Below are 26,875 nucleotides of genomic sequence, written 5' to 3'. Positions count from 1 at the left end.
GGTCCCCATGTCAGTGCACGGGCTTCCCTGTGACTCATACTGACCGCACTGAGCACCCTGAGTGCTTCCAGCCTTCTTTAACCTGAGAACAAAATATGAACTTAAGTAGAAGATGTAAGTTGCGTTCATAGTGTGTAGTCTGACTGGGTCACTGTAAGGGACCAGCAGGCCAGTGCTCAAGGGTTGGAGTTTCCTGGGAAATGCTCTGTGTGGTTGCAGGGCCTCATTGATCTCAGATGCCTTCTCTTGGTGGCTGTTGTGGTTTCCACAGCTTTGTGCGTGGTCACAGCAGAGTCCTGCAGACTTACTGAGTAATACCTGAGGGAATACGCTGGGTGGGCTGGAGTGCACCCTTAATTCCAGCCCTTGAGAGGCAGGCAGGACCTCCATCCTGTTTCACAGAGTGAGTTCCAGGATAGCCAGGGTGGGAGGGTGCGGGGCTGTCCAAACAAACAAACTAACTTTTAAAAAGAGAAAATAAATAGACAGTGGACTGGAAGCCCCCAGATGCATATTCAGCATTGCCTTTTGCAGGTTTTGAAGCTCTGGCCTCAGAGCTGTATGTCAGCTGTGCTTGAGGAGGAGGGACCATACATAGCATCCATTCTGTCCCCTCTGCTATCTTCCTGTAGGATGTTTCCTTCATTTCTCTTCCTGCAAAAAGTGCGTGTGTGTGTGTGTGTGTGTGTGTGTGTGAGACCAAAATTCAATATAAAAAATTTTTTACACAAGAAGAAATAGGCAGTTTCTGTGAGTTTTAGGTCAGCCAGAGTTACATGATGAGACCCTGTCTCAGAAAAGCAAAGTAAAACAACAACAACAAAAAACCCAGCTTAATTACCCCTAACCATTAGGGCTTTTCTGTGTCCTGGTGCCTGAATAATGACATAGAGACTTACTTTCATATTTATGCCTAGGCTGTATGCTAGGCTTGCTCCTAACTCTTAAATTACACTAACCTGCTTATACTACTCTGTATCTGCCATGTGGCTGGTTACCTCTCCTCAGTTTCATATGTCAGACTTCCTCCGAGTCCAGGTGATAAGTCTTCCCACGCCTGACTCTTTCCCAGAGTTCTCCTCTCTGCCATTGGTCCACCTTCTGTGCTATCTTTTGCCATAGGCCATAGACCTGTTATTTTAACCAATGAGAAGGTGCCTTAGGCAGGCAAGGAAGGACAGAGACAAATCTTCACACAGTGTGTCTAAACATTATCCCTTATAGTTATCAAAATTATTCTTTCAACAATATTCTAAGAGGAAGTAATTATTTCTCTGCTGTTTGAAGGTTTATATTGGTAAGAGATTGTTCTGAAGTGGGCTTCCAGAGCTGAATTCTTTTGCTGTATTCTCTGTTGAGGGTTAAGGACACCTACCTGAAGCAGGAGGAATGTGGGTGTCCCCAGTAAGGCTGTCCTCAGAAAAGGTGTGTGGTAAAATGAAGCAAGCAATCTGGATTGTTCATTTTGTCTTTTAAACTGGAAGCCAAGAACCTCTTAATCCTCCTGCCCCTATCTCCCAGCACCAGCAAGAAATAATTTGTCTTACTATCTAGTTGACCAGTTTTTCACTATTTCGGATATAGACAGTTGTGCTGTTCGATTAGTTTGAGAAAAAAAAGACTTTGTCCAAGTAAAATGTGTATGTGCGTTGAGGGCAGCCTAAGAGCAGGTCTCCTGGGAACAGCCCACCCCGGCTGCCAGCAGCCTTTGCTGCCCGAACCCACTTTAAGCTGGGTCCCTCCAAAACCCTCCAGGTGACTAGAGCCACTCTACAAAAGGTGAGCTAAACTCTTTGCTGCCAGACCTCTGCCATCATGGGTCGCATGCACGCTCCCGGGAAGGGCCTGTCCCAGTCGGCGCTGCCCTACCGCCGTAGCGTCCCCACGTGGCTGAAGTTGACGTCTGACCACGTGAAGGAACAGATTTACAAATTGCCCAAGAAAGGCCTGACTCCCTCCCAGATAGGTGTAATCCTGAGGGACTCACACGGGGTGGCCCAGGTCCATTTTGTGACTGGAAATAAAATCTTGAGAATCCTCAAGTCCAAAGGCCTTGCCCCTGACCTCCCCGAGGATCTCTACCATTTGATTAAGAAAGCTGTTGCTGTCCGAAAGCACCTTGAGAGGAACAGAAAGGATAAGGATGCTAAATTCCGCCTGATTCTGATAGAGAGCAAAATTCACCGATTGGCTCGATACTATAAGACTAAGCGGGTGCTCCCACCCAATTGGAAATATGAGTCATCCACAGCCTCTGCTCTAGTGGCATAAACGCTGTTGTGTGCACAAGCAATAAAATCACTTTGAGTAAAAAAAAAAAAAAGGTGAGCTAAAGACAAGGAGAAGGGAACGGAGCCTTAAAACCACAGAGGTCACAGGAGGCCAACTTTCCAGTTGTGGGGGTTTTAGTGAACTGATGGTTCTGATAAGCCGGGTGAAGCTCCCATTTGGTGGCTTGCCTTGTACTTTCAAAAATAGAAAATTTTGCAACTATTAAAAAGGACTTAGACTAAGTACCATCTATTCTCAGAAACGAGCTGGGGTTTGAGAACTGTGCAAAGTACCTTCCCTTCGGGCTCTCCCGTTTGCTTGCAAGTAATTGCATGGCCGTTGATTTGTTCTTTCCCCCATATGTGTGCTATACATTTGAACAGATTGTTCTAAATGCCTGCAGATGCAAGGCAGCAGCGGCAGTGACAGCTCCCTGCACACCTACAGCCTTTCTGTCACCACTTAGAAGTCTGTGTGGGTCAAATGATGTCTAAGATGACCCAAGCAAGGCTCCGGTCGTATTCTTGTATGTGCCTTTATGCTTTATTTTAGTTTTGTGAGATGAAGTTTCACACTGTAGTTCAGGCTGGCCTTGACTTCATGGCAATCCTCCTGCCTCAGCCCCTGAGCCCTGGGAATCCAGGCAGGAGCCAGCACACCTGGCTGGTATGCTTTCCTTTATAGAAATTCTCGGTGCTATTGGGCAGCGCTTAGTTCCATTGGGCCTGTGCAGTGATGTGAGGGTGAATCTGATTCTACTGCTTGTGCTAATGTGTGTGAGGAACGGCATCAAGCTGGGCAAACAGCAGAAGGAAGGCAGAGAAGCAGGCAGGGCGTTTTCAGAGAGGAAAGCCATGACATTGTGTAGAAATCACATTTAACTTGCCTAAAGCACAGTTGCATCCCCTGTCCTTATTTAAGGCAACAGCCTAGACATTTCTTTCTTTGTGTGCATCATTGCCTACAACTTTATGGAATTGTGGGGTCATTTTTTACTGAAGTACTGTTACTTAGTCTCATGGATGTTTATTTTTTTCTCTTTAGGATATTGAAAAAACCTATGAACTTGTGTGTCAGGAAGGATCCAACTTAAACCCAGATGTGGGCGACCTGGTGGTCATCCCTTTGTATCCCAAAGAGAAGTGCAGCCTGTTCAGGCCAGTGGACGAAACCGAGAAAAGATGCCAAGTGTATCAGAGACGGGTGGTGCTGACCACCAGCTGCGGGGAGTCTCTGATCTGGAGCCACACGGTCAAATTTGTCATTGATGTTGGTCTGGAAAGAAGACAGGTAATTACCATCCTGGGGCCAGTACACCAGTAGCCAAAAAGTGAGGGTGCACTGTGACCCAGGGTTCTCTTTATTGGGTCAGATGTGCTTGCAGTAGTTGCAGCCATCAGTTAGAGTCTTGGCTGTATCTCATTATCATCTTGGTAGTCTGGAAACAAATTGAGGGTCAGAGGCTTGAGGAAGTACCAAACTTTAGCCTAAAGGTATTAGTTCCTGTCCCCCTGCCTGCCTGCCCATCTCCTCCCTCCCTCCCTCTCTCCCTTCCCTTCCCTTCCCTTCCCTTCCCTTCCCTTCCCTTCCCTTTCCTTCCCTTCCCTTCCCTTCCCTTCCCTTCCCTTCCCTTCCCTTCCCTTCCTTCCCCCCCCCTCCCCTCCCCTCCCCTCCCTTCCTCCCTTCCTTCTCTCTTTTAACTGGATGAAGCCAGGACCTGCTGCTTAGTAGCCCAGTGCCCAAGCGCTTGTGTCTTTAGGTAAGCTACTAGCATGGTACATTATTCAGCCTCTGAAGCTTCTCGGGTATATTGTATCTAGTTGTCCATTTATCAGTGTAGTTAGCATCTTTAGGGAAATTGGTTTCAAGTGAATTGACTAACTTAAAAATATTTGATAATTGGACTTTTTTTTTCATTCTAAATTCTTTTTTTTTTATTAGATGTTTTCTTTATTTACATTGGAAATGTTATCTCCTTTCCTCCTTTCCCCTCCGAAAACCCCCCTATCCTATTCCCCCTCCCCTTGCTCACTAACCTACCCACTCCCACTTCCCTGTCCTGGCATTCCCCTAAACAGGGGCACAGAGCCTTCAAAAGAACAAGGGCCTCTCCTCTCATTGATGTCCCACAAGGCCATCCTCTGCTACATACGTGGCTGGAGACATGGGTCCCTCCATGTGTACCCTTTGGTTGGTGGTTTAGTCCCTGGGAGCTCTGGGGATACTGGTTGGTTCATATTGTTGTTACTCCTATGGGGCTGCAAACCCCTTCAGCTCCTTGGGTCCTTTCTCTAGCTCCTCCATTGGGGACCCAGTGCTCAGTCCAATGGATGACTGTGAGCATCCACTTCTGTATTTGTCAGGCACTGGCAGAGTCTCTCAGGAGACAGCTATATCAGGCTCCTGTCAGCAAGATCTTGTTGGCATCCACAGTAGTGTCTGGGTTTGGTGGTTGTTTATGATTCCCAGGTGGGGCAGTCTCTGGATGGTCATTTTTTCAGTCTCTGCTTCACACTTTGTCTCTGTAACTCCTTCCATGGGTATTTTGTTCCCCTTTCTAAGAAGGTTTGAAGTATTCACACTTTGGTCTTCTTTCTTCTTGAGGTTCATGTGGTCTGTGAATTGTATCTTGGGTATTCCTAACTTCTGGGCTAATATCCACTTATCAGTGAGTGCATACCATGTGTGTTCTTTTGTGATTGGGCTACCTCACTCAGGATTATGTTTTCTAGTTCCATCCATTTGATACATTTTCTGTATCCATTCCTCTGTTCAAGGACATCTGGGTTCTTTCCAGCTCCTGGCTATTATAAATAAGGCTGCTATGAACATAGTGGAGCATGTGTCCTTTTTACATGTTGGAGCATCTTCTGGGTATTTGCCCAGGAGTGGTATAGCTGGGGCCACAGGTCGTACTATGTCCATTTTTCTGAGGAACTGCCAAACTGATTTCCACCAGCAATGGAGGAGTGTTCCACTTTCTCCACATCCTTGCCACCATCTGCTGTCACCTAAATTCTAAAATTTGTTTCTTTTATATATATAGTTTATTTTATGTGCATTGGTTTTCCTGTGTGTGTGTGTGTGTGTGTGTGTGAGAGAGAGAGAGAGAGAGAGAGAGATACCCTGGAACAGGAATTATAGACAGGTATGAACTGCCATGTGGGTGCTGGAACTTGAACCAGGATCCTCTGGAAGAGCAGCCAGTGCTCTTAACCAGTGAGGCTGGTGGCAGATGATACTGAGGTCCCATACTACAGAGTGCAGTGGAAGCAGGCAGCTGGCAGATTCATATGCCAGGTCCCTTGCAGTTTCTATCTCCAGCCCCCTAATTCTAAACATTTTAGAAAATAAATTATTAAAGTTGGGCAGTGGTGACGCACACCTTTAATCCCAGCACTCAGGAGGCAGAGGTAGGTAAGTCTCTAAGTTTGAGGTCAGTCTAGTCTACAGAGCAAGTTTCAGAACAGCTAGGACTACACAGAGAAACCCTGTCCTGTCTCAACTAACAACAATAATAATTTAAAGATAATAAATTATTATAAATGAAATGACTTACTGCAAATTATTTGTATCAAGGTTCCCTTGAAACAAGTTGTAGGTAGTCTCTTTTGAGCCAGCATCTTGCCCTGAAGCCTGGCTGGCCTTCATCCTCCAAGTGCAGGGATCTTAGTCTCGCACCAACACACCTGACTTGTTAGAGTCAGTCTTTGGTTACTTCACTGTCCCTAGAGCACAGGCTGTCACACGCAAGAGTAACTGTTAGTGCCGTGTGGCATTTGCGGTAGGTGTACTACCCAGAAAATCCCGAGTGTGTCATAAGCATGGGCCCACTGAAGTAACACTCAGCCTGAACAAAACACCGAATCAAGTCAGCCCTATTGAATGGAAAGCCTTTCTTTCATGTGGCATTGTGTGTGTCTTGGGAGGGGGGCCCCACTCACCAGCATAAGGCTGATGGCAGGTGATACTGAGGTACTTCAGAGGGCAGTGGAAGCAGGCAGCTTGCAGATCTATATGCCAAGTCCCTTGCAGTTTCTATCTCATAGTGTGTGGTAGACACCAAAGAGCCTGACAGCATTTCTGGTGGTGCTGAGAGCAGTCACTGTGGGTAGAGGCAGGTGACTTCCCCTGAGTTCCAGGAGCTAACCTGCTGTGTTTCTGTTAAAGGTATATAACCCCCGGATCAGAGCCAACTCCCTCGTCCTGCAGCCCATCAGCCAAAGCCAAGCAGAGATCCGGAAGCAGCTCCTCGGGTCTTCTCCCTCAGGTAGTGTGGTGGGCACAAAGCAGTGTGAAGTCCGCAGGGATGCCACAGCAACACTGAAGCCATTTCCCTTGACTTTTTTAAGGAAAACTTTTCTGTCTGTACACTGAAGAATTTGCCTCCAAAGACATGAGGCCCCTTAAGCCAGCGGAAATGCAGGAAGCCAACCTGACTAGCATGGTGCTCTTCATGAAGAGGGTGGACATTGCAGGCCTGGGCCGCTGCGACTTCATGAACAGGCCAGGTAGCTTTACACTCTGCTTTTCTTCCTATTCCTGCCATTTCTCCCTGCCTCACGTGTCTCCTGACAGCACGAAGCACCTATCACTGTAAGCCAGCATGCGGTTCGCTGAGTGCTGACCCTTCACTGTCAAAAGAGGAAATTATCTCAGAATTTAAAAGGACAAAAACCTAGGGGTGCGCGCACGCGTGTGTGTGTGTATGTGTGTGTGTGTGTGTGCGTGTGTGTGTGTGTGTGTGTGTGCGTGTGCGTGTGTGTGTGTGTGCGTGTGTGCGCGTGCGCGCGTGTGTGTGTGTGTGTGTGTGTGTGAGATGAAGACTTGTCTTAGGGTTACTATTGCTGTGATGAAGCACCATGACAAAAGCAAGCTGGGGAGGAAAGGGTTATTTGGTTTACACTTCCAGATCACTGTTTATCATGGAAGGAATATTGAGGACAGAGATTCAAGCAGGGCAGGGATCTGGAGGCAGGAGCTGAAGCAGAGACCATGGAAAGATACTGCTTATTGGCTTGCTTCACGTGGTTTGCTCAGCCTGCTTTCTTATAGAATCCAGAACCATCAGGTCAGGAATGGCCCTACCCAAATGGGCTGCCCCTCACCCATCGATCATTAATGAAGAAAATTCCCTACAGCTCGATCTTATGGAGGCATTTTCTCAATTGAGGTTCCCTCCTTTCAGATAACTCTAGCTTGTGTCAACTTGACATTAACTAACCAACATAAGGGCCAGAGGTCAACATAAGGTATTTTCCTGTATCACTCTTTACCTTCATTTTTGAGACAGGGTCTGTTATTGAACCTGGAGTTCACTGATTGGCTAGACCTGCTGACCATCAAGCAAGCCTCTGGGATTCTCCTAACTGCCCCTCCATCCCCCAGGTCCTGAGATTCAGATGTGCACCAGCAGCCTGGATGTATATGTGGCTGCTGGGATCTGAATTCAGCTCCTTATTCTTGTGTGGTAACACTCTACCCACTGAGCCATTTCCCCAGCCCAGAGAGTGTCTTATGTTTTGGACACTGGAACCAGAAGGACTGGCCAGTATAGGGAGGGACAGTGGGGCACTGCTATCTAAGGGCAAGATGAACAGAAGGTAAAGGATACGTTCCCAGTGGCTTGGAAGTCCTCCTCGTGGATCTTGTTAGCACCTGGGGAAAACCCACTCAGATTTCACTCCTTTGCAATTTAGGTTCAACACATAAGGGAGGGGAGACGTCTGAAGCAAGACTGAGACATTTGAATCCTAATCCGAGCAGTTTCTTCCTTCGGTTTACTTTCTCCTGTGCCCAAAGCTACTGGAATGCTGAGGGGAAGAAAGGCCAGTGAGGCCAGGCCAAGCAACTGCTACCTGAGGGACAGCCACCTATGCCCAAGGCAGAGCAGTGTTACCTGCTCAAAAGGAAGTCAGCTAGTGGCTTTCGCTGCATTCCCAGTTGGCTTATCCTCTCTGGCAGGATGGGGTTAAAGCCTTCTTCAGCTCTAGGTACAGTGTCTGGGACATGGTGGCAGCTGTACTTGTCAATAACCAGCTGGTGAGGAAGGTCTGCCAGCAGCCATAGTCTGTATCTTATCTGTTTAAACCCTGGCTGTTCTCTAAACACTTGGTCATTTATATATGTTTATTGGTGTGTTAAATCATTTAAGACAGTAGCCCAGTGACTGGATGCTGGCCTTTTTTTTTTTTTTTTTTTTTTTTTTTTGCTCCACTTTACAGATGAGAAACCAAGTTGCTAGATTCAGGGCAACTCACAGATGGAGCAGGTGGCAGCTTCCCTGCCAGTGGCCGCTGTCTGACTGTCCTGGCCTCCTTTTCCTAAGAAAGGTTCCTGGGTGGCTTTCCCTCTTGTCTCTGGTGTTCCTTGCCAAGCTGGAGCAGCAGGAGCCTATGAATAATGAGTGGAAGAGCTCAGCCAGGGCTTCCCATTTCCCCTCCCAGCATGCTCCTGATGCTAACGGGAACCTAGCTAGCCCCGTGGCCAGGGAGACACCAGGCAGGGTCTGTCTCCTCTCACCTGCTTTCTTCTGTGACTTGGAGCTTAACTTCTAAAAAGCAAGCAAATGTTTAGATCACTGAATGAAGGGCTCTAACTTAAAAGTATTGGCAGCTGTCTAATCAATACCTTAGTTTTTGCTTCCATTTACGTAGAAGTAACTTAAATTTCCCCACACTTTTGGCCAGTGGTTAAACTTTTCCATGATGCCTACCCTGGAAGTAAATGACAATCTGCCTGTAATGTCTCTGTCCTTTGCTGTATTTAGCAAGACAGATAAGTAGGAGGTAGGAGTGTTTGAGATGGGGGCTGTGTGACCCGGGCCTGTGTGCATGCTCCCTTCACCTCGTCCTGGCCCCGAGGATGACATCTCGGGTGGGAATCCCATCCACTTCCTCCTTGCTGCATGATGGTCCCTGAACTTCACATGGGTCGGTGTTTGCCACCGACGGATCTGCTACAGTGATCTTTCCAGAAGCCTCCTCTGCAGAAGGGTTTTCACTGTTTTTGTTGCTTTTACATTTTGTTGTTAGGGGTTGAACCCAGAGCCCGAGCAGCCTATGAGAGTGTTCCACTACTGAGACACATTCCAGGCTAGACTTTTCATGGTCAGGATGGGCCTTAGAGACTGCATGCTACAGTGTTAGCCAAGTGCGTGTCACCCGCTAACGCTGCCATCCAGCCTACTACTCTGCCTTGGTGCCCTCAGCATCTTTCTGCTCAGGACAGGGGATGTTTGATGGACTAGATGTGAAGGGGGAAGTAAGAGTAGGCCTGCAAGAGGGTTCTGAAGAAATCAAACATCAGAGATACCTGAAAGGAAGCCTTTGGCTGGCCTGTGGGCTCCCTGCTCTCTGTGTGGCTCCTGTTTGCTGCTTACCTCGTGAGGTTTCAAACTGATAACTGGGAACAAAGGGGTCAGAGTCACCATTTATTTTTGGCTCCTGATAATGCCAGCAGCTGTTTTCTGCTGTGCTTGGGGAAATATCATTGTGGATGAACTCTGACTCATCATTTTGGAAACAAAAAAACCAACCAAACCAAAAAAAAAAAACATAGAAGAAGCTTGTGGCCAACATATAATTGAAATGTCCGAGCACAGCGAGCTCTGGCTCTCAGGCTCTGTGAACCGTGTGGCAGTGGCCTTGGCTCTCAGGCTCTGTGAACTGTGTGGCAGTGACCTTGGCTCTCAGGCTCTGTGGACCGTGTGGCAGTAGCCTTGGCATGACGAGGCTCTCGGCAGCTAAGTGAGTTCCCTCAGCATGGCGCTCTGCAGAAACATGAAATCCAGGGGGGTTGTTTTATTTATTTGTTTTGTTTTTCCCTTTTCCTTGGCTGCATGAGGAATGACCTCCACATAAGTGTCACAGCCACTGTTGATCTGGGTCAGGAAGACCAGGACTAACCGAGTGCCTCAGCAGAAACAGATGGCTGAGACTGTTATTGTCCTTGGAAGGCAAAGGTACCTGGACAGGGATTTGAAGAGAAACCAGGCAAAATGCCCCTGCCTCTGCCGAATGTCATCTCTTTGCTCTGATTCAGAATTTGTTTTAACTTGTTGCAGATAAAACTGGTTTTGAGTTGAGATGACCAGGATTTCTGAGATTTGAAAAGAAAAATGAGAGTCAGGCATGGTGATACGTGTCTATAACCACAGAGCTTACAGAATGGAACTGGAGGCAGGAGAATTGGAAGTTCAAGATCAATCAGGATAGGTTATTTCTCTGCCAGTGAAATGAGCCAATTCAAGCCAGATTAGAATATATTAAAGGCAGGTTTATTGGGAAGTGGCTCTCGGGGAGTTCATGGGGTCCCAAGGACTGAGGCCGGGGAGTCACCATGGGGAGAGGGAAGGGGAAGAAAGAGAGAAAGGGGTGGGGTGGCTGCAGAGACAGAAAAGAAGTAGAGGGGTCAAAATATCTGGATTATATAGGGAAGAGCCTTTGGGGAAGGGCAGCCTAGCCCCTGGGCTGGAAAGTTCAAGGTTGGGGCAGGGTCTGAGGGATACTAGGAGAAACTGGAGGCCAGGTCTGAAACCAGAAGCAGGTGGGGAGGGAGGAAGGAAGAAAGGGAGGAGGGAGGGAGAAAGGAAGAAAAGAAAGAAGGAAGGAGAGAAGGAAGAGAAAAATGAACTGTACCCACTAGGACTTGTAGCTTGGTGTATGCAAAAAGACAGGGTACTGAAGAGAACACACTGTGCAGGCGGGGCCAGACTCCTCCTTGCAGAGGCCAATTAGAAGGGGAATCCAGCTCTGCAGTGGCCCCATCAGGGCTCAGGTGCACACTTTTCACTAGAAGGCTCCTGAGTTAGTGAACCTGGCGCTTCTGTCATCACAGCCACACTCCCAGAGGCATTTGTGAGGATGTCTGCAAGTCTGTGATGGATTGAAAACACAGATTGGTCCAAAGTGCCACAGTCTGTACTAGGGAGTGAGAGAAAGCCACCTGCTAGCTTGGCTCAGTCGTCAGAGCTGCATCAGGAGCTTTGGACAGAGACTCCTCTCTGCAGGCAGGACGCATGCTGCATGCTACCTCCGACAGCCCAAAGCTAAGCAGTTGTTCTACCACTGCACCCGCAAAGACCATAGCTAGAATCTTGTTGTTGTTTATCTATTTTTATTACATTTATCTGAGAAGTTCAGAATACAACTTGCAGGAGTCCCTTCTTTTCTTCCACCATGTGGATTCCAGAGTGTCGTTCAGGCTGTCAGGCTTGTGCTGCAAGCATTTTCCCCACTGAGCCGTCCTCTGGTCTGAGTGCTGGGTCTGCACAGACACCATTGTTTGTGCAAAGGCCACACAGAATTTATCACCATCTTCAGAGAGGGATGTGTGCATTCTTGTGTGTGTGCGTGTGTGTGTGTGTGTGTGTGTGTGTGAGTGTGTGTGTACAAAGAGGAACATTCCAAGAACAGTTTCCAAGACGCAACCCACTGGAGCACCTTGGAAGCATTAGAAAGTCATTTTACAGATAGTGAAAACTTAATTAGGGAGGAAGTTAGAGGCATAGAATAGAAATAGTTTTAATATAACCACAATCAAAGTAACTGCCTCAGGGCTCAGGTCAGCTAGTTAATATTTTTTCATCCCTTAGACAAGTGACTGGGGTTCAATAAATGCTTGGCATTGCAGGTCTGAGCGACTCCTAGCTGCCCAAGGCTACCTACCTAGACTAAGACGGTACTTTCCATAAATGTGCAAACAGACAGTGATCACAGTGATGAGGAGATGTCACCACAGTGCCCCTGAGATGGGTTTCTAGATACTAAGACTGCTGGCCTTGCTCTTTTAGAGTCATGTCAGCTGTGCTCGCAGAGCATGGCTTCTGGAAAGGTGCTGCTCATTAAACAAATACGGAACCAACTGGCTGGCCACTCAGCCTTGGCCAGACAAGAGATTCAAATGTAGAAGTGCTGTGGATCTTGTAAAGGTCCTGTACACACCAGGTACTAGGAAGTGTGGCCTGTGACACTGTCTTAGAAGCTGTTCCCCTCTTCCCCACTCCACCCGCAACACTCCCCCTCCCCCCCCCCCCCGTCCTCATCAGAGCCAGGCTCTTCCATTTTAAGCTTGTACATTTATAAATACTAATTTTATTATTTATTAATTTTTTTATGTGTGTGGATGTTTTGCCTTCATGTAGGTCTGTACACTAAGTACACAGTCCAGAGGAGGATCAGGGTTCCTGTAGGTCTGTACACTAAGTACACGGTCCACAGGAGGATCAGGGTTGTAGTTACAGATGGTGTGAGCCACCATGGAGGTACTGGGAATTGAACCAGGGTTCTCTAGAAGAGGAGCCAGTGCTCTTAGCCATTAAGCTATTGCTCCAGCCCCATGCATTGTTCTGGCCTGTTTTGTTTTTTCCCCTGGTGGTTTTGGTAAAGCCAATGCTATGCTATCTCACTGCAGTGCTAAGCCTTGTTTGAAGCTTGGTCTTAGATGCTGTGGAGTGGGGAGACTTCTAGTTACACTGCAAAGAACATCTTTCAAGGGTATCATTGTGTGTTAAGAGCTAGCAGTCCCGGGGCCTAGCAAACACAGAAGTGGATGCTCACAGTCAGCTATTGGATGGATCACAGGGCCCCCAATGGAGGAGCTAGAGAAAGTAGCCAAGGAGCTAAAGGGATCTGCAACCCTATAGGTGGAACAACATTATGAACTAACCAGTACCCCGGAGCTCTTGACTCTAGCTGCATATATATCAGAAGATGGCCTAGTCAACCATCATTGGAAAGAGAGGCCCATTGGACTTGCAAACTTTATATGCCCCAGTACAGGGGAACGTCAGGGCCAAAAAGTGGGAGTGGGTGGGTAGGGGAGTGGGTGGGAGGGTATGGGGGACTTTTGGGATAGCATTGGAAATGTAAATGAGGAAAATACCTAATAAAAAGTTAAAAAAAAAAAAAGAGCTAGCAGTCACAGTGCCTTATCCTGGGGACACTGACAGCTGTGTCTTGAGGAAGGCCAGCAGTCTTCTTTAGCATAGTGTGAGCAGGCCTTGTGTGGAGACAAACTCAGCCCCTTTCTGACCCGGTTCTCTCTGAGACCTAACTAGTCCCGGTACTGATGTGGCTTGCTTGGCAAAAAGGTTTGAGGGAGGCCTATGGCTGTCTGTGTTCCACTTGTACTTTCTGCTGTGCCACAGGCAGGAGCCAAGCTGGTATGGGCGAGGTCTCAGGGCCCAGCAAAGCTCAGCTGAGCTGTCACCCTTACTCCTGAGCGTCTGAAAGTCTGCCACAGCCATCATCTGAGAGCCAGGCTCGTGGCATGACTTCTATCAGTGTCCCTCTCGTGGTTGGAGAGTCCCCTCTCAGCCCTTCCCATGTCTAGTGACCGAGGAGCCCTAATCTTTCACCCTGGCTGGTAATACAAGCTGAGGAGGAGCATGCTGAGGAAGGCCTGACTATGGCTTTTGAGGCCTGCTTACCAAAGACTTCCTGTCTTGTTCTGTACCTGGAAGTACTTACCCATCCCAGACAAGCAGAGGCATAGGGTTCTGTAACATTCCCGAGGGTAGCTGTATTTGAAACCTGTTTCCTATAGGATAATATAAATACAATGACATGAAATTGTATAATGCCAGCTAGTGCTCCCAGTCCCTCGCTGTTTCAGCACAGCCATGCTCCTTCCTGCAGCCGCCCCTGCACCTTCTCTGGCACATCCGAAGCCCCCTTTCAGGTCCCACAGATCCCTGATGGAACTCTGGGACTACTAAGTAGCCTGTTAGTTCCTTTCCTGGAACTGCAGACTCAAGGCTGTGTGTTTACCAGTAAGGTCAAGCCCAACGTGCCCAGGGAGAACGATAAAGAAAGCATTCCACTTGGTAAATGTTGATGGGGGACGATCACAGGCAATAGGTGAATGATTTCACTGTCTCCCCCGAGTGTTAGTCTCAGCAGGCTCCTCCCCACCCTCTCTGTTCCTAGTCTCTCACCTCAGATGCTCTGCTCTCCCTGCCGTACCCCAGACCACACTTGTGGTTTCTAAAAGCTTTCTTGGCTTCCCGACCATAGTGGGAATGGGATCACATTAGAGCTTGTGAGGAGGCTGCAGTTTCTCGGTGTGCCTTGAATTCTGACCGTTACCTTTGGTGGTCAAAGTGTAAAGATAGCAAGTGAGTCATTGTTTTCTCGTCAGCCACTTAAAACTCAGGGACAGGCAGATTCAGTTGCTTCTGGGTTAGGCCTATAGGTGTTGCCTCCCGAACACCACACACATTCCAGGACTGAGACTGACAAAAGGCAGTTTTCAGGTTTTCAGCACAGTAGGAGTTGGTGTAGCCTTTATAGGAATACCAGGTGGCAGACAGGTGAAACAGTGTATTTAATAGAACTTGGTCCCAGAAGGACAGAGAGTAAGTAGACTTCTTTGTGGAAATTGAGCAGATGTGGAAATTAATACACACTGTAGGAGTGCCCATGTTATCTAAGAAATGAGAGATGGGATAGGTTTGTCTGTTTGCAGTAACCTTGTGTGTTTGTGTCTGGTGTTTCTGCTTTTCTTGTGACTTCTAGGCCACTCTGTCTTAGCTCTCGTTCTCCTTGTCGGACCTCAGTTTACTAGATTCTAGACCATGTATGTTTTGCCTTATTGAGCAACAAATATTATGTCTTCCCTTAAGTATACTCAGGCTAGCTTTGTAGGCTTGTGCAAGAGCTGCTTCCATAGTTCAGCGTTCTGTGCCTGCAGCAGCTGCCGAGCTGGCTGGCCCGTTGGTGAGAGCAGGCTCTGCTCCAGATGTTGTTTGAGTACCACGTGTTCCAAGTCACAGCGACTGGAACATGGCTGCCTGGTCAGGAGAGATCTCGGATCCCTAGATCCTCAACTTTGACCCCTCAGAACTGCAGCAAAATGCAGTGAGTCCGTGGCTGTCCTCTGAGGAGCCTGCCACGGTTTCAGGGTCCTTGTCTAGATAGCCATAAGGTGTACCCTGTCAGCCTCAGAAGCTACGGGCTTAGTGTCTGACCAATTCTTGCTTTACCGATTCTGTTCATTGGTTGTTTGTTTTATGCAAAAATGAAAAGTCACTACGTGCTGCCCCCTCAGTTGTGTAAAATTCACTTTTTTCCTCTTTCCTAGCTCCAGAAAGCCTGATGCAGGCACTGGAAGATTTAGATTACCTGGCAGCCCTGGACAACGATGGGAATCTCTCTGAGTTTGGAATCATCATGTCTGAGTTTCCTCTGGATCCACAGCTCTCAAAGTCTATCTTAGCATCCTGTGAATTTGACTGTGTAGACGAAATGCTAACCATCGCTGCCATGGTAACAGGTATTCCTTAAAGACCTTTCTCTCTAGGTACTGTGAATCCACAGCACGTACAGATTCAAATGGAGTCTAGATGTAAGGGGATAGTAAAGTGTTTTAATAGACTGAGAAGGGGAAACCTTTACAATTACCTTAATTAATGCAAAAACAGAAAAGGCCAAAAGGCGTGGGCTTGGGTTTTTGCCAAAAGGACGCGTGTAGCTCAAAACAGGCAACAAGCAGTAGCCACAGGCGGTGTTTCCCAGACAGCTGGGCGGCCTGTGTTTCCTGCCAGCTTCGTTATTTTATACCGGCTCCTATTATTTTCATACATTCCTTGACAGCAGCATGGACTAAATGCTGTGCTACATCTGAACATAGTCCTGAGCCTGTGTCTGACCCTCTGGGCCCCTTGACATTTGGACACAATGCTTCTACAAGAATATGAGCAGAGTGCTAACTGCTATTGGCAAAACAACGTGCACAAAAAGGACAAAGCACTAAGACCACTCACTTTTCATTTCTTGGCTTCCAAGCCAACAAAAATATTAAGAACAGCACATTGATCCAGAGATCCAAGGCAAGAGTGGGTTTACAGACGGGGGTCCTGCCCCTTGGCACACCATCAGGCCAGGATTGTCCTCCATGTTGCTGACTGTGACTTCTTGCATCTTAAAGCTCCCAGTTGCTTTTTGCACGTGCCTCATGGTGCTGAGGAGGCTGCAGTGACTTGCTGGAAAACGTTCTTGCACCCTGAAGGTGATCACTTTACGCTCATCAATGTCTACAATGCCTACCAAGATACAGTTCTGAACTCTGCCAATGAACGTATGTGACCATGTTCCCCAAAACCACCTCCCCAGTCCCTTCCCCTTCCCCAGAGGAGGCGCAAATACTTGAATTATTTACTAGCCTCCCTTCTCTGATAGTCCCACCAGCCACTTAAACAGAATGGCACTGGGTCCCTAAATATACCACAGGCCACTGCCATCCACCCAGAGGCCTAGCATGTCACGGCACAGGTCTGGATTTGGGGAGCTTTAGTACTCTGGTCAGCCAGCTTTCAGAAGCAGCACGCCTGAAGCACAGAGACGGGTGCACCTGAATTGCAGTGGCTACTGTAATGCCCCAGGTGAGGGCCCACTGCTGGGGAAGCTGCCAGGGCAGGGGACAGATAGCTGGGGTTAGCAGTGGACCAGCCGGCTTCCCCAAAGGAGGCTCCTCCGCTTCCCACAGAGCAGCCTCACTTCCTGTGCTCCAGAAGATGAGGTGTGAATGATGTTTGCAATGATGTAGAAGAACTGAGATCAGATTGCAAGGCTCATGTCAAGAGCAGGGATGCAGTGTTTCCACGTGGACTGGAGGGAAAGGTGATGGATCAGCTTTTGAGCAGCAGGCTGCGTGATGGCATCAGACCAAGTGTGGACTTCTGTTACTCTGAGTGGGACATGTGGACAGGACAGGATAGATGAGGGTCTGATGTCCACTGGGCCAAGGCTATCCACATTCTTCAGTCAAGACACAGTTACAGGTGCCAAGAAAGTACCTTCAAACTGAATCAGACTAGCACATTTGAATTTAAAACAAAGTTGTACCTAGGGTAAAGGAGCCAGTGTTTGACATAATGAACTCCCAGGTCAGCCTGGCAGGTCCTTACTAAATGAAGTATGGGATGATCCGAGGAATAGATGCTAACAGCTTCCCTTCAGCTCTGGGTCTCTAGCTCTATACATCCTTGCTGTTCAGAGAAGGAAGTGTGCATGCTGATGCAGTCTCCGGTGCCTCCACAGGCACAGGCGACAGCAGTGTGCTTCTCACACTGACACACTGTCTAGTATGGTGAGCTCACATACCCTCAGCAGCAGCTATGGGTGTGGCGGATCCCACAGCCCCAGTGAACCTAATCCTAGCCACCTTCCTACCACTCACTCCCATGGCCTTCCATAGAGCTTAGAGAAGTCTAACACACCATCTGAGTGGCCTTTGTTCTCCCTCTAGACTGTGTGGAGATGTGGTGTCACGATTGCTTCCTCAGCTGCTCTGCTCTCAGGATGGCAGACGTTATCCGAGCAGAACTCTTAGAGATCATCAAGCGGATCGAGCTTCCCTATGCAGAGCCTGCCTTTGGCTCCAAGGAAAACGGGTTGAACATCAAGAAAGCGCTGCTCTCTGGGTACTTCATGCAGGTAAGCAGGGCAGAGCTGTCCTGGCAAGTGTGAGCCCCACATGCCTGGGAAACTCAGCCAGCACTCTCTCATGGTGATGGTTTGATTGACCTTAAACTTTTTAAGGAACACTAAAAAGATGTTATCTGAGGTTTGGTATTTAAGTACATGTCTTCTCAAGCCAGAATCCTTTATGTTAATTTGACACACCACAGCTCCTCTTCTCTGTTTACTAGTGATCTGAGAGCACAGCAAGCCAATGTACTACTGCCTCAGCTGTTCCTTTCGTCCCTGTGAGGAGCCACATTAGTGCCAATGATAGTAGATATGTCCTTCACATCAGAGTACACAACACTGTACCAGTGTTAATGACTTTGCAGAATAGTTCTTCATCTGTGAGGGAAAGCAGGTATCTATGTAAGAGGGCAGAGTATGAGCTGAGCTGACGACCAGGCAGAGGTAGCCTGGAGCACGTGGACAGCATGGCAGAGCAAGCATGCTGGGGTTTATTTAATAACCTCAACGCTAACTTAACAGCAGCCCTAAAGTGCTGCGGCTACACTGTCACCGGCTCAGGTTTAAAGACAAAGTCACTGTGCCTTATTTTCTACTATCTGAAAATAGGAAATCTGTGACAAATTTTATTTTAGCTATTCTATATGAAAATCTTCAGATTTTTTTTAAACTAACATGTTTGTGTATCAATTCTCTTTCTTTGAACCTGCTTTTTAGATTGCTCGGGATGTTGACGGGTCAGGTAACTACTTGATGCTTACACATAAGCAGGTTGCTCAGCTGCATCCCTTATCAAGCTATTCCATCACCAAGAAGATGCCCGAGTGGGTCCTCTTCCACCAGTTCAGCATATCTGAGAACAACTACATCAGGGTCGCCTCCGCAGTCTCCCCTGAGCTGTAAGTCCAATTGGGAAGGAAGGGCTTTCTTTTTAATTCACACTTGTAGGAATAAGCCACACATGGATTGTTTCATTCTCAGTTATGAGACTGCTAGAGAGAAGGCACCAGTGCACTGGCTGTGTGGAGGAATAGGCTTAGCCAGCTTTTAGCAACAGATAGCCACTGGCTGGAGCTGTGGGTGGGAGATGGGGTGATGCAGAGGAGGAGGGAAGGTGAGGTTGAAGAGACAGGTAGTTCCAGAAGGTATACAGCTTTTTACCCCTAGTGCAATGCACAGCAATGAAGTTTAGGCAAGAGGAAGGCTCTCTATCCTATAAAGATCCCTAGCTGCTAAGTGGTGAAAGGACAGGAATAGCAACACTGGGGATGGGGACTCAGCTGGCTCCAGACTCAGCCTAAAGGCACCGCATGATGTTCAGGGTCGCAGCTTACACAGGTGGACTCAGAGTGGAGCTAGGTGAACTTAAGTGGCAAAGACTCCCCTTGTTGCCTACCAAGTATCTACTCTGATGAGGGTGTGCTGCACTTCCACTGTGTGGATTTGTACCAGAGGAGTAACATTTGCAAGTGCAGGGAGTCTCAGTGCAGTACCACCAGAGCCTGTGTTACCTACAGAAGCAACACAAGCTACCGAGTCTTCCAGTGAAATACCAAGTCTGCACATGCTCCCAGGGCTGGAGGGGACCCGTACCCCCACATCTGCCTGTCACTCCCCAGCGTTCATAGTTCTGTTTGTTTTAAATGAACAGATTTATGCAGCTGGTACCACAGTACTATTTCAGTAACCTGCCTCCTAGTGAAAGCAAGGACATCCTACAGCAAGCTGCAGGCCACCTACCCACAGAAACTGTGAACAAGGACCAGGATGTGTGTGACAAGTGCCCAGATGCTACTGAGCAGAGATGCACAATCCAGTGACCTCTCCCAACATAGTGCAACACGGACACTGCAACAGGAGCTGCCGAAGCCAGGGCAGCCCTGGACATGAACACTTCAAGTATGATTTTAAAATAAAAAAATAGTTTTATTAAGTTCTTAAAATTACTATTCCATGCTTTTCTTATTGGAAGTTTTTAACCAATCATTCATAATTTGACCAAAATAAAGAAAAAAATCATTTTGTAAATGTGTCACAGACACATGGAACAGAACCCTACTTTTTGTAGAGGACTTGAATCTGAATAAAATAATGAGTTTTTCAGTATCTCTTCAATGGGTTTCTTGGTAATTACACATAAACAAGCCTGTCACTGTCTGGGGGAAATGGACTAGACGGAGAGATGGTCTTTCAGGGTTTCCATGATCTCATTCATCCTGTCGTCTGGAATTACCATCACAGTCCGCAAAGGCGTCATCGGAACATCATCGAAGGACCATCTGCCTCCCAGACGAGTGTCGCTCTCCCCCTGCACCGAGTAGCTGAACTTCAAGATTGCCTTCTGTAGCAAAGGAAGAGACAGGAAGGAAAATGTGGACAACTCAGAGGCAGAGCTCACTGACCCAAATAAAGAGCACTGCGTCTAACAGCGGAGGGAAGGAACACTCAGAATAAAGTAAGTTCAGACGCACACTTCAGGGAGACATGATGAAACACCAAACACATTTCAACTCACAGGGGACCAAAATGAAGGAAGGAGTAACATTTCAAGGCCAGAACAAGCAGCCAAGTGACAGAGGTGACATTGTTTCTAATTCCAAAGTTACTTTCATGGTCTCACTCAACTGTTAAGGTAATATTATGACAAATAGATGGGACTAAGGAGAACTGTCCTCAAATGCTGATCCTCATATGCCTGGCAGCTTCCTTAGTTAGCTTGGGACACTTCGGTGTATCCACATGGCGTTTGCATAGCTAGACCATCTTGAAATCCTACACAGGCCTCTTTGAAATGGTCTCCATTTGTACGAGTTCACCACTGAACTGGAAGCTGACCAGCGAGCTCTCAGGATTCTCCTGTGTCTCTGCTGGGGTTACAGGCAAGTGCCACCGTGTCCCACCTCCCAGGTCCTCATGCTTCCATACCCCATGTTTGCTGTTTACTTCTTGTACAACAAAGGCAGAGCCAAATCTCTACTGCTGTGCAAAGGGTGAATACCCCAGCTTTGCCAGTCTGACCACAGATCTGATCCAAGAGTCCATATACACAACTGGATGCAGGGATACCCTACACCCCTGGGGCTAACAGAGGCCTGCCAGCACAGAGCCCCCACCTCTACGAGATGATCCCCATCACACAAATATATATATATTCTTTAAAATTATATTATCCAATTCAGAAAAATAATGAGCCCTAAGATTTTTGAAGAGGGCAATGGAGAAAGGATATAGGAATACTGTCTAGGATTTGGGTGCCCAGCGTCACAATACAGAAAGTGCTAGAGATCCACCAGTGGGTGACACTCAGACCTCAGGGCACAGGGCAGCTATGATGACTGTCCCTCAGATCTGCAAATGGGAAACGTCTTAGAACTGAAACATGCAAATGTGGCTTGACTATCACACTGTAAGCATGCTCTTAAGTGCCTAACTGGTCCCAGGCAGTACCCACATCACCCCCACCACCTACCCATACTGGACAGTGTGTTAGCAAGCAGCCAGAGACCACAGACTAGGTGGGCTAGAGGACTCAAGAGGATAAGATTTTGTTTTTGTTTCTTTAATTTCTAGAGACAGGGTTTCTCTGTGTAGCCCTGGCTGTCCTGAAATTCACTAGGTAGACCAGGCTGGCTTCAACTTAGAGATCCCCCTGCCTCTGTTCCCCATAGTGCTGCACTTAGAGGTGTGCACAGCCATGGCCCAGCCTAAGGATGTCTTATTTTCAAGAACAGCTACTAGAGCTAACAGAGATGAAGCGGGGCATCCTTACCTCATAGAAGAACTCTTCCTCTGCATTTGCAAACATCAGTGCCCCCTGCTGAAGGCTGTCCTGCCTCTTTCTGGAACTGGACTTTCCTGCTTCCATAAATGTCTTACTAATCAGCAGGTAGAAGCAGCATTTCCCACATGGCTTGTTGGTTCTTCGCGCCTCAGACAGTTCTTTCCTACAAGACACAGACACACACAGGTCACCACTGGGTTACATCTATCTGGACCCAGAGAAAGCCGATGCAGCACCGTCTGGACTCTGCTGCACACTGGCTGGGCTGACTCATGCTGCTGGCTATATCCAAGAATGTGATGAGCCTGGGCTTTGCTATAAACAGTGAAGAATCTAAGTTCAGAAAGACTCCTACCCACTAACAAATGATCTCAGATTCACTCAAAATCACTGTTTTGTGCAAATTTTAAAATAAGTAAGAACCTACACTTTTTTGTTGTTGTTGTTAGCACACTGTTGCTGTCCTCAGATACACCAGAAGAGGGCATCTGATCCCATTACAGATGGCTGTGAGCCACCATGTGATCACTGGGAACTGAACTCAGGACCTCTGGAAGAGCAGTCAGTGCTCCTAACCACTGAGCCATCTCTCCAGCCCAAACCTGCACAATGTTTAACTGCAAATTCAGAGGCACACAGGCACAGCGCATGGCATGAGAACATGTGACTACACAAGCCCTGTCACTAGTGTAGTGGCACTGCAGAAACTTCACAGATGTAGATAACCTTAATTCCAAGGTAATAAACAGAATGGCAGTGAATTTCCTTTCCTTCCAAAATTAATAAGCTGCCTCTAAACAAAACTAATAAATTCAGAACAATCCACTTTGGCTCCACACAAAATCAGCAGAAAGTCGTTGAATCCTGTGAGACTCAATAAGCAGGAGCCGGGGCTTAGAGGAAGACACGGACAAACCTTGGAGGGCACAGGGCAGTGTGAGCTGCAGCCAGGGAGGCAGGGAGGAGCAGGGGCCAGTGAGGGAGGCAGCTAGCATGCCTGTCTACACTAACCCTGGGCATCAAGGCTCCTTCCCTCACTTCATTCTCTAAACTGTGTAGTTCTATGTTTAAGTGTTTTTCTAACTTCAAACTCCTGCATCAAACAACATCAGGAGGCCAAGAAGTAGGGGCAGTATTAAGGATTGGGTGTAAGAATCTGACTCTAGTTTTTTTAGTATTTGTTCAACATTTTGTTCAAATTACAGGCATCTGTGAATGTGGAAACTGTCAAGTCAAAAGTAAAAAGTGCTGAAAATTCATCAGCTTCTGTAACACCTGAAACTTTGAAAATATTAAAATTTCTGCCACTAATAATCAAATCTGCTCAAGGGGCTGGATGCTGGAAATGAGCAGCCCCCATGCACTATCCCCCCACCCCCAGCCTGCTGCAGCCCAGGCAACCTACACCCACAGATCCATCTCTGAATCTACTTGGTTTGTAAAAAGCAACCGGCTGAAGGCACGTCCCAGAGCTGCTTACTGGAGCTGCTGGTGCATGGGCAGGGCAATCTGTGGAGGGACGTTAATGAATCTTTCACTTAGCAGAAGGCCCACAGGCTTGCTGGTGTCATTCAAAAGCTTGTCCAGCTGTTCAACCATGCTCTGCTCACAGGTCTTCTCACAGAAGCTTAGAACCAACTCTTTAATTTGTTCAGCACACTGAGTCCCCTGGAAAGTAAAGAGAAGGTTTGCTCTCTGCCTCGAGAGTAGGGGTTTCCTCCCACTGCCGTTACACCCTAGTGTTTCTTCTAAAAATAACTACACCTAACTACCATCCCATGATTGGTGGTAAGTCAAGTTTATAATTTACACTCACACACTGGAACAGCAATCTTACTACACCTCACAAAACCAGTTGGAATTAACTGGAATGTTCCTTTGAAAACTGAAGGTGGCCTGTGGCCTGCACCTTCTTCTCAGAGAATAAGCGGCTGGCATAGATTTATCAGAACTCATTTCTGAGTCAATAAAGAGAGATAACAAAACCCATGTTAAGGGCCGGCTCTCAACTTTGGAAGCTGCTGAATAAACCCTCCCTCTGTATGCACACTGTACTGAGAGCAGAGACCGGCTGCAGGATCCCGCAAACAGATCCAGCGTCGGTAGCGCTGCCCCAACACCAGACACTACAATGTTAGTGACCATGCCACCTGAAGAAATCAGCTTTAAGCTGGTACAAATCACTCCTAACAAGACTGCTCCACACTGAGAACAGAGCAGGAAGGAGCACTTGCCCTGACAGTATCACAGTCTGACACAGAAGACTCCGTCCTTACCGCAGATCCCAGGCTTCAAAAGCCACTCAGTGAAACTAACCTTTCTTTCAGTCAAATTTAAAAGGCTTATGAAGCCAAAGATCTCATCTTCATCCACTTCATCATCACTGTCTTCTGAAACATCTGTTTGCTGTTTTAAAAGGAAAATACTTCAACTTCACGTTATTCGGCTGGAAAGAAGTACAACACCAATTTTCCACTTTGCAAAGCCAAAGCTTGTCTTTCTGCCGTCGCGTCCTGAGTGCAGAGTGGCAACGTTCAGAACCCTTTCCCTCCAGACCCGTCTGCCCCCCCCCCTCTTTACATTCTGAATGACGTCATCCTGCTCTGTGTTTCTTTACCCAAGATTCTTTGGGTTTCGTTTTCAAGTCAGGGCCTCCCTGTGTAGTTCTGGCTGACCTGGGACTCCCTATATAGACCATGCCTGTTAATCATGTATAGCAACAGCCAGAACCACATAGAGAAACCTTGACTTGAAAAAAACCAAAAAGAAAAGAAGAATCATGTATAGCTGGGTATGGCGCTCCTTGCTTTTAATCTTAGGCAGGTGGCTCTCTATGAAGCCCAGGCCAGCTACAGCTACATGTGAGACCCGGGTTTATGTGGGAAACATACATGCCACATGGGCAAAGGGGGAAAGCAAACAGCAAGGAATGGTAACGATGAACCATCTTAAACTCCCTAGCTCTATTCTGATTGCCCCTCCACTAGGAGACAAAGCCCTAGCCAGGGTTTATTAAATCTGTCCACATACTGCCTGTTTGCTTGTCCACACCATAAACTCCCTTCTCACTGCACTCAAGCCCTCAGCCTGGCACACTAAGTTCTCAAGGCCTCCACATTGAATGAGCAAGATGAGATGAACCTGACTTCTACCCCAGCGGGGTCTATGATGTCCAGTACGCCCTTGTACCTGTTATAGCTGCCTTCAGCACCACGGGCTCTTAGTGCTCATCGACAGCCTTTGGCAAAGATGTTGGCTTTGTTTGTTTGTTTGCTTGCTTGTTTCTTTGAGATAGGGTTTCTTGTAGCCCTGGCTGTCCTGGAAGTAGCTCTGTAGACCAGGTTGTCTTCAAACTCAGAGCTCCACCTGTCTCTGTCCCCAAGTGCTGGGATTAATGGAATGAGCCACCACTGCCCAGTTGGCAAAGATGTCTTAAGTTCAACAAAACTAGATGAAAATGAAAAGGTAGCTCCTGAACCAGCCCTGGTCCTCCACCATCTCTTTCTGAGCTTCTCCATACTTCAGCTGACCCAGCAACAGTCCCGACCGAGACCCATGCAATAATGCCCCACGCCAAGCTTTCTTGGCTCACAGAACAAAGCAGGAATTGAGGTGAATCTGATCTCTGTCCAAATGGCAGGTCCACAAACCAAACAGATGCCTGTTGCAATTCTAAGCTGTGGGACTTTTACAACAACAGGAAACCAGAAGGGCCCCAGGGGACAGGTGGCAGAGCTGAGTCCGTGCTGGGTCCTCATTTTCTATAACTCTACTTACTGGGCAAGTGCTTCCTTAAGTAGCCCTTCCTTGCTTTTATGAACTCATACCATTTTCCCCTCTCACTGCAGCCATTCATATCAGCTCCTCTGGTGTCTCTGCCACTCATTTTGCTCAGAGAAGCATGGCTGGCATGACCAGGGCATCTGTCCTTCCCTCTCCTGTGGCAATTCCGATCACACCTGATATCAGTGACTGACATCTGCGGAAAACTCAGAGCTCCAGCTGCTGCTCAGCATCTTCCACACACAGCTCAGCACAGCAGACGCGAAGTGTGCACACCCTGTAATCCATCCACCCTCTCAACCTACCATCTATGCTTGCTAACCTCAGCGCTCTAGCAAACGTGTGAGTCAACCTCGGCCACTCGTGGGCGCACATGTGATGCCTGAATTCCTGCACACAGTACCTCTGGACCACTGCAGCAACCTCTGGGCAGTCCTCACAGTACTTCCTTTCAGCAGGAGATAAAGAGGACAAAGCAGCCACAGTGTCCCTCTCCCCACCGACCTTAATCACACTCCCAATGTGGTTCTGCTGCATCAGGAGATTCGTCAGCTCGGCAGTGTTCACGGGGGCTTTTAGAAAAAGCTGAAAGAAGAGAAATATTTTATATTAAGATCAAAACACAATTTCTAATAACACCGCAATTCCATTATTTAAACAAGAACAATGAGATGTAGTGAGCTGACCCAGCTGGCTGTAAAGTAACCCAGGAGGAAAACAAACAGCCAGAGTCAGATAAACGTCAGAGAAGACAGAGCCCGTGGTATTTAGCAATCAGGCATGGGAAGAAGAGAAACACAGGCCATGTTGTTTGAAGTAAAGTCACAGTATAGCAGGTGCAGGTCTGTGGCTATTACCTAAAGACCAATGCTCGGCTTCTGAGCTGCTGATGCTGGGGGAGGCCCTCCCTGCCCTCCCTGCCCTCCCTGCCCTCCCTGCCGCAGTGCACTGCGTCCCCTCTGAACTGTAAGCCAAACTCTTCCTCCCTTACAAAATTATTTTTGTTTTTGACCCCACCATGTTTGGATGTGAATTATAAGAAAGATCAGAACTCAGCGGTGTCCACATGCAAAGGAAAACACTCCAGGGTACAGCAAACTTTAACACTGTAACCAGGAGCGGGACAAGGAGGAAAGGCACAAGCAGCCATTCACCTGGGAAAGGAGAAATCCCTCCAGCAAGGTGCAGAAGACAGACAGGGAAGTTCTGGAAAGACTGTACCTGTTGCAGTAATTTCTTAATTCCGCCATAATCGTTATCTGAGATGGAATAGGCTTCAAACTCAATATTCACTTCCTGTAAGTAACATGCAAAGCAGGTCAGCACAGGCAGATTTACAGACGGCGTAGGCAGGATTTCCATTCTGTGCATTTTTCTTTTGCCCCATCCTTTCCTTGGTCCCATCCTTTCAGGTCTCTTCCTCTCTAACTTATCTGCAGAACACGTCTCAGGGGATTGGGAGTGAGAAAAACAACAAATGTAGTATAATGTGGTGGTGTAAACCAGCAACTTGGGAGACAGACGAAGATCAATAATTTGAGACCAGCCTGGGCTACACGGCAAGACGTTTCATAAAGGGGAAGAGAGTGGGGGTCACACATGTGCTCAT

General features: G+C 47.6%; 2 protein-coding genes and 1 pseudogene across 8 annotated transcripts in view; 2 read left to right on the top strand and 1 right to left on the bottom strand.

Moving 5' to 3' along the window:
- Dhx32 (DEAH (Asp-Glu-Ala-His) box polypeptide 32) overlaps positions 1-19,815 on the top strand; it is a 61,851-nt gene extending 42,036 nt beyond the window's left edge. For 5 of the 7 annotated variants that reach the window (NM_001286031.1, NM_001286032.1, NM_001357685.1 and 2 more), the window contains 8 exons: positions 3,316-3,561; positions 6,442-6,541; positions 6,624-6,782; positions 15,355-15,546; positions 16,201-16,350; positions 17,521-17,708; positions 18,420-18,601; positions 19,354-19,815. In NM_001286031.1, the coding sequence (NP_001272960.1) occupies positions 3,316-3,561; positions 6,442-6,541; positions 6,624-6,782; positions 15,355-15,546; positions 16,201-16,350; positions 17,521-17,708; positions 18,420-18,601; positions 19,354-19,522 (1,386 nt within the window). In that variant the 3' untranslated portion in view covers positions 19,523-19,815. The remainder of the gene's footprint in view (positions 1-3,315; positions 3,562-6,441; positions 6,542-6,623; positions 6,783-15,354; positions 15,547-16,200; positions 16,351-17,520; positions 17,709-18,419; positions 18,602-19,353) is intronic. The other 2 variants (XM_006507137.2, XM_006507138.2) reach the window with 1 other exon arrangement.
- On the top strand, positions 563-2,323 carry Gm15483 (annotated as a pseudogene).
- Bccip (BRCA2 and CDKN1A interacting protein) overlaps positions 19,605-26,875 on the bottom strand; it is an 11,813-nt gene continuing 4,542 nt past the window's right edge. Inside the window, exons 2-7 of the mRNA NM_025392.2 lie at positions 26,488-26,562; positions 25,771-25,851; positions 23,800-23,889; positions 22,964-23,151; positions 21,472-21,646; positions 19,605-20,043 (exon numbers count right to left, since the gene is read on the bottom strand). Of these exons, the coding sequence (NP_079668.2) occupies positions 19,873-20,043; positions 21,472-21,646; positions 22,964-23,151; positions 23,800-23,889; positions 25,771-25,851; positions 26,488-26,562 (780 nt within the window). The 3' untranslated portion in view covers positions 19,605-19,872. The remainder of the gene's footprint in view (positions 20,044-21,471; positions 21,647-22,963; positions 23,152-23,799; positions 23,890-25,770; positions 25,852-26,487; positions 26,563-26,875) is intronic.

Source organism: Mus musculus, chromosome 7 (genome assembly GCF_000001635.26).
Source record: "Mus musculus strain C57BL/6J chromosome 7, GRCm38.p6 C57BL/6J".
NCBI classification, from domain to species: domain Eukaryota; kingdom Metazoa; phylum Chordata; class Mammalia; order Rodentia; family Muridae; genus Mus; species Mus musculus.
The sequence above is the reverse complement of the archived record's forward strand: the minus strand, read 5'-3'. Positions and strand labels throughout refer to the sequence as shown.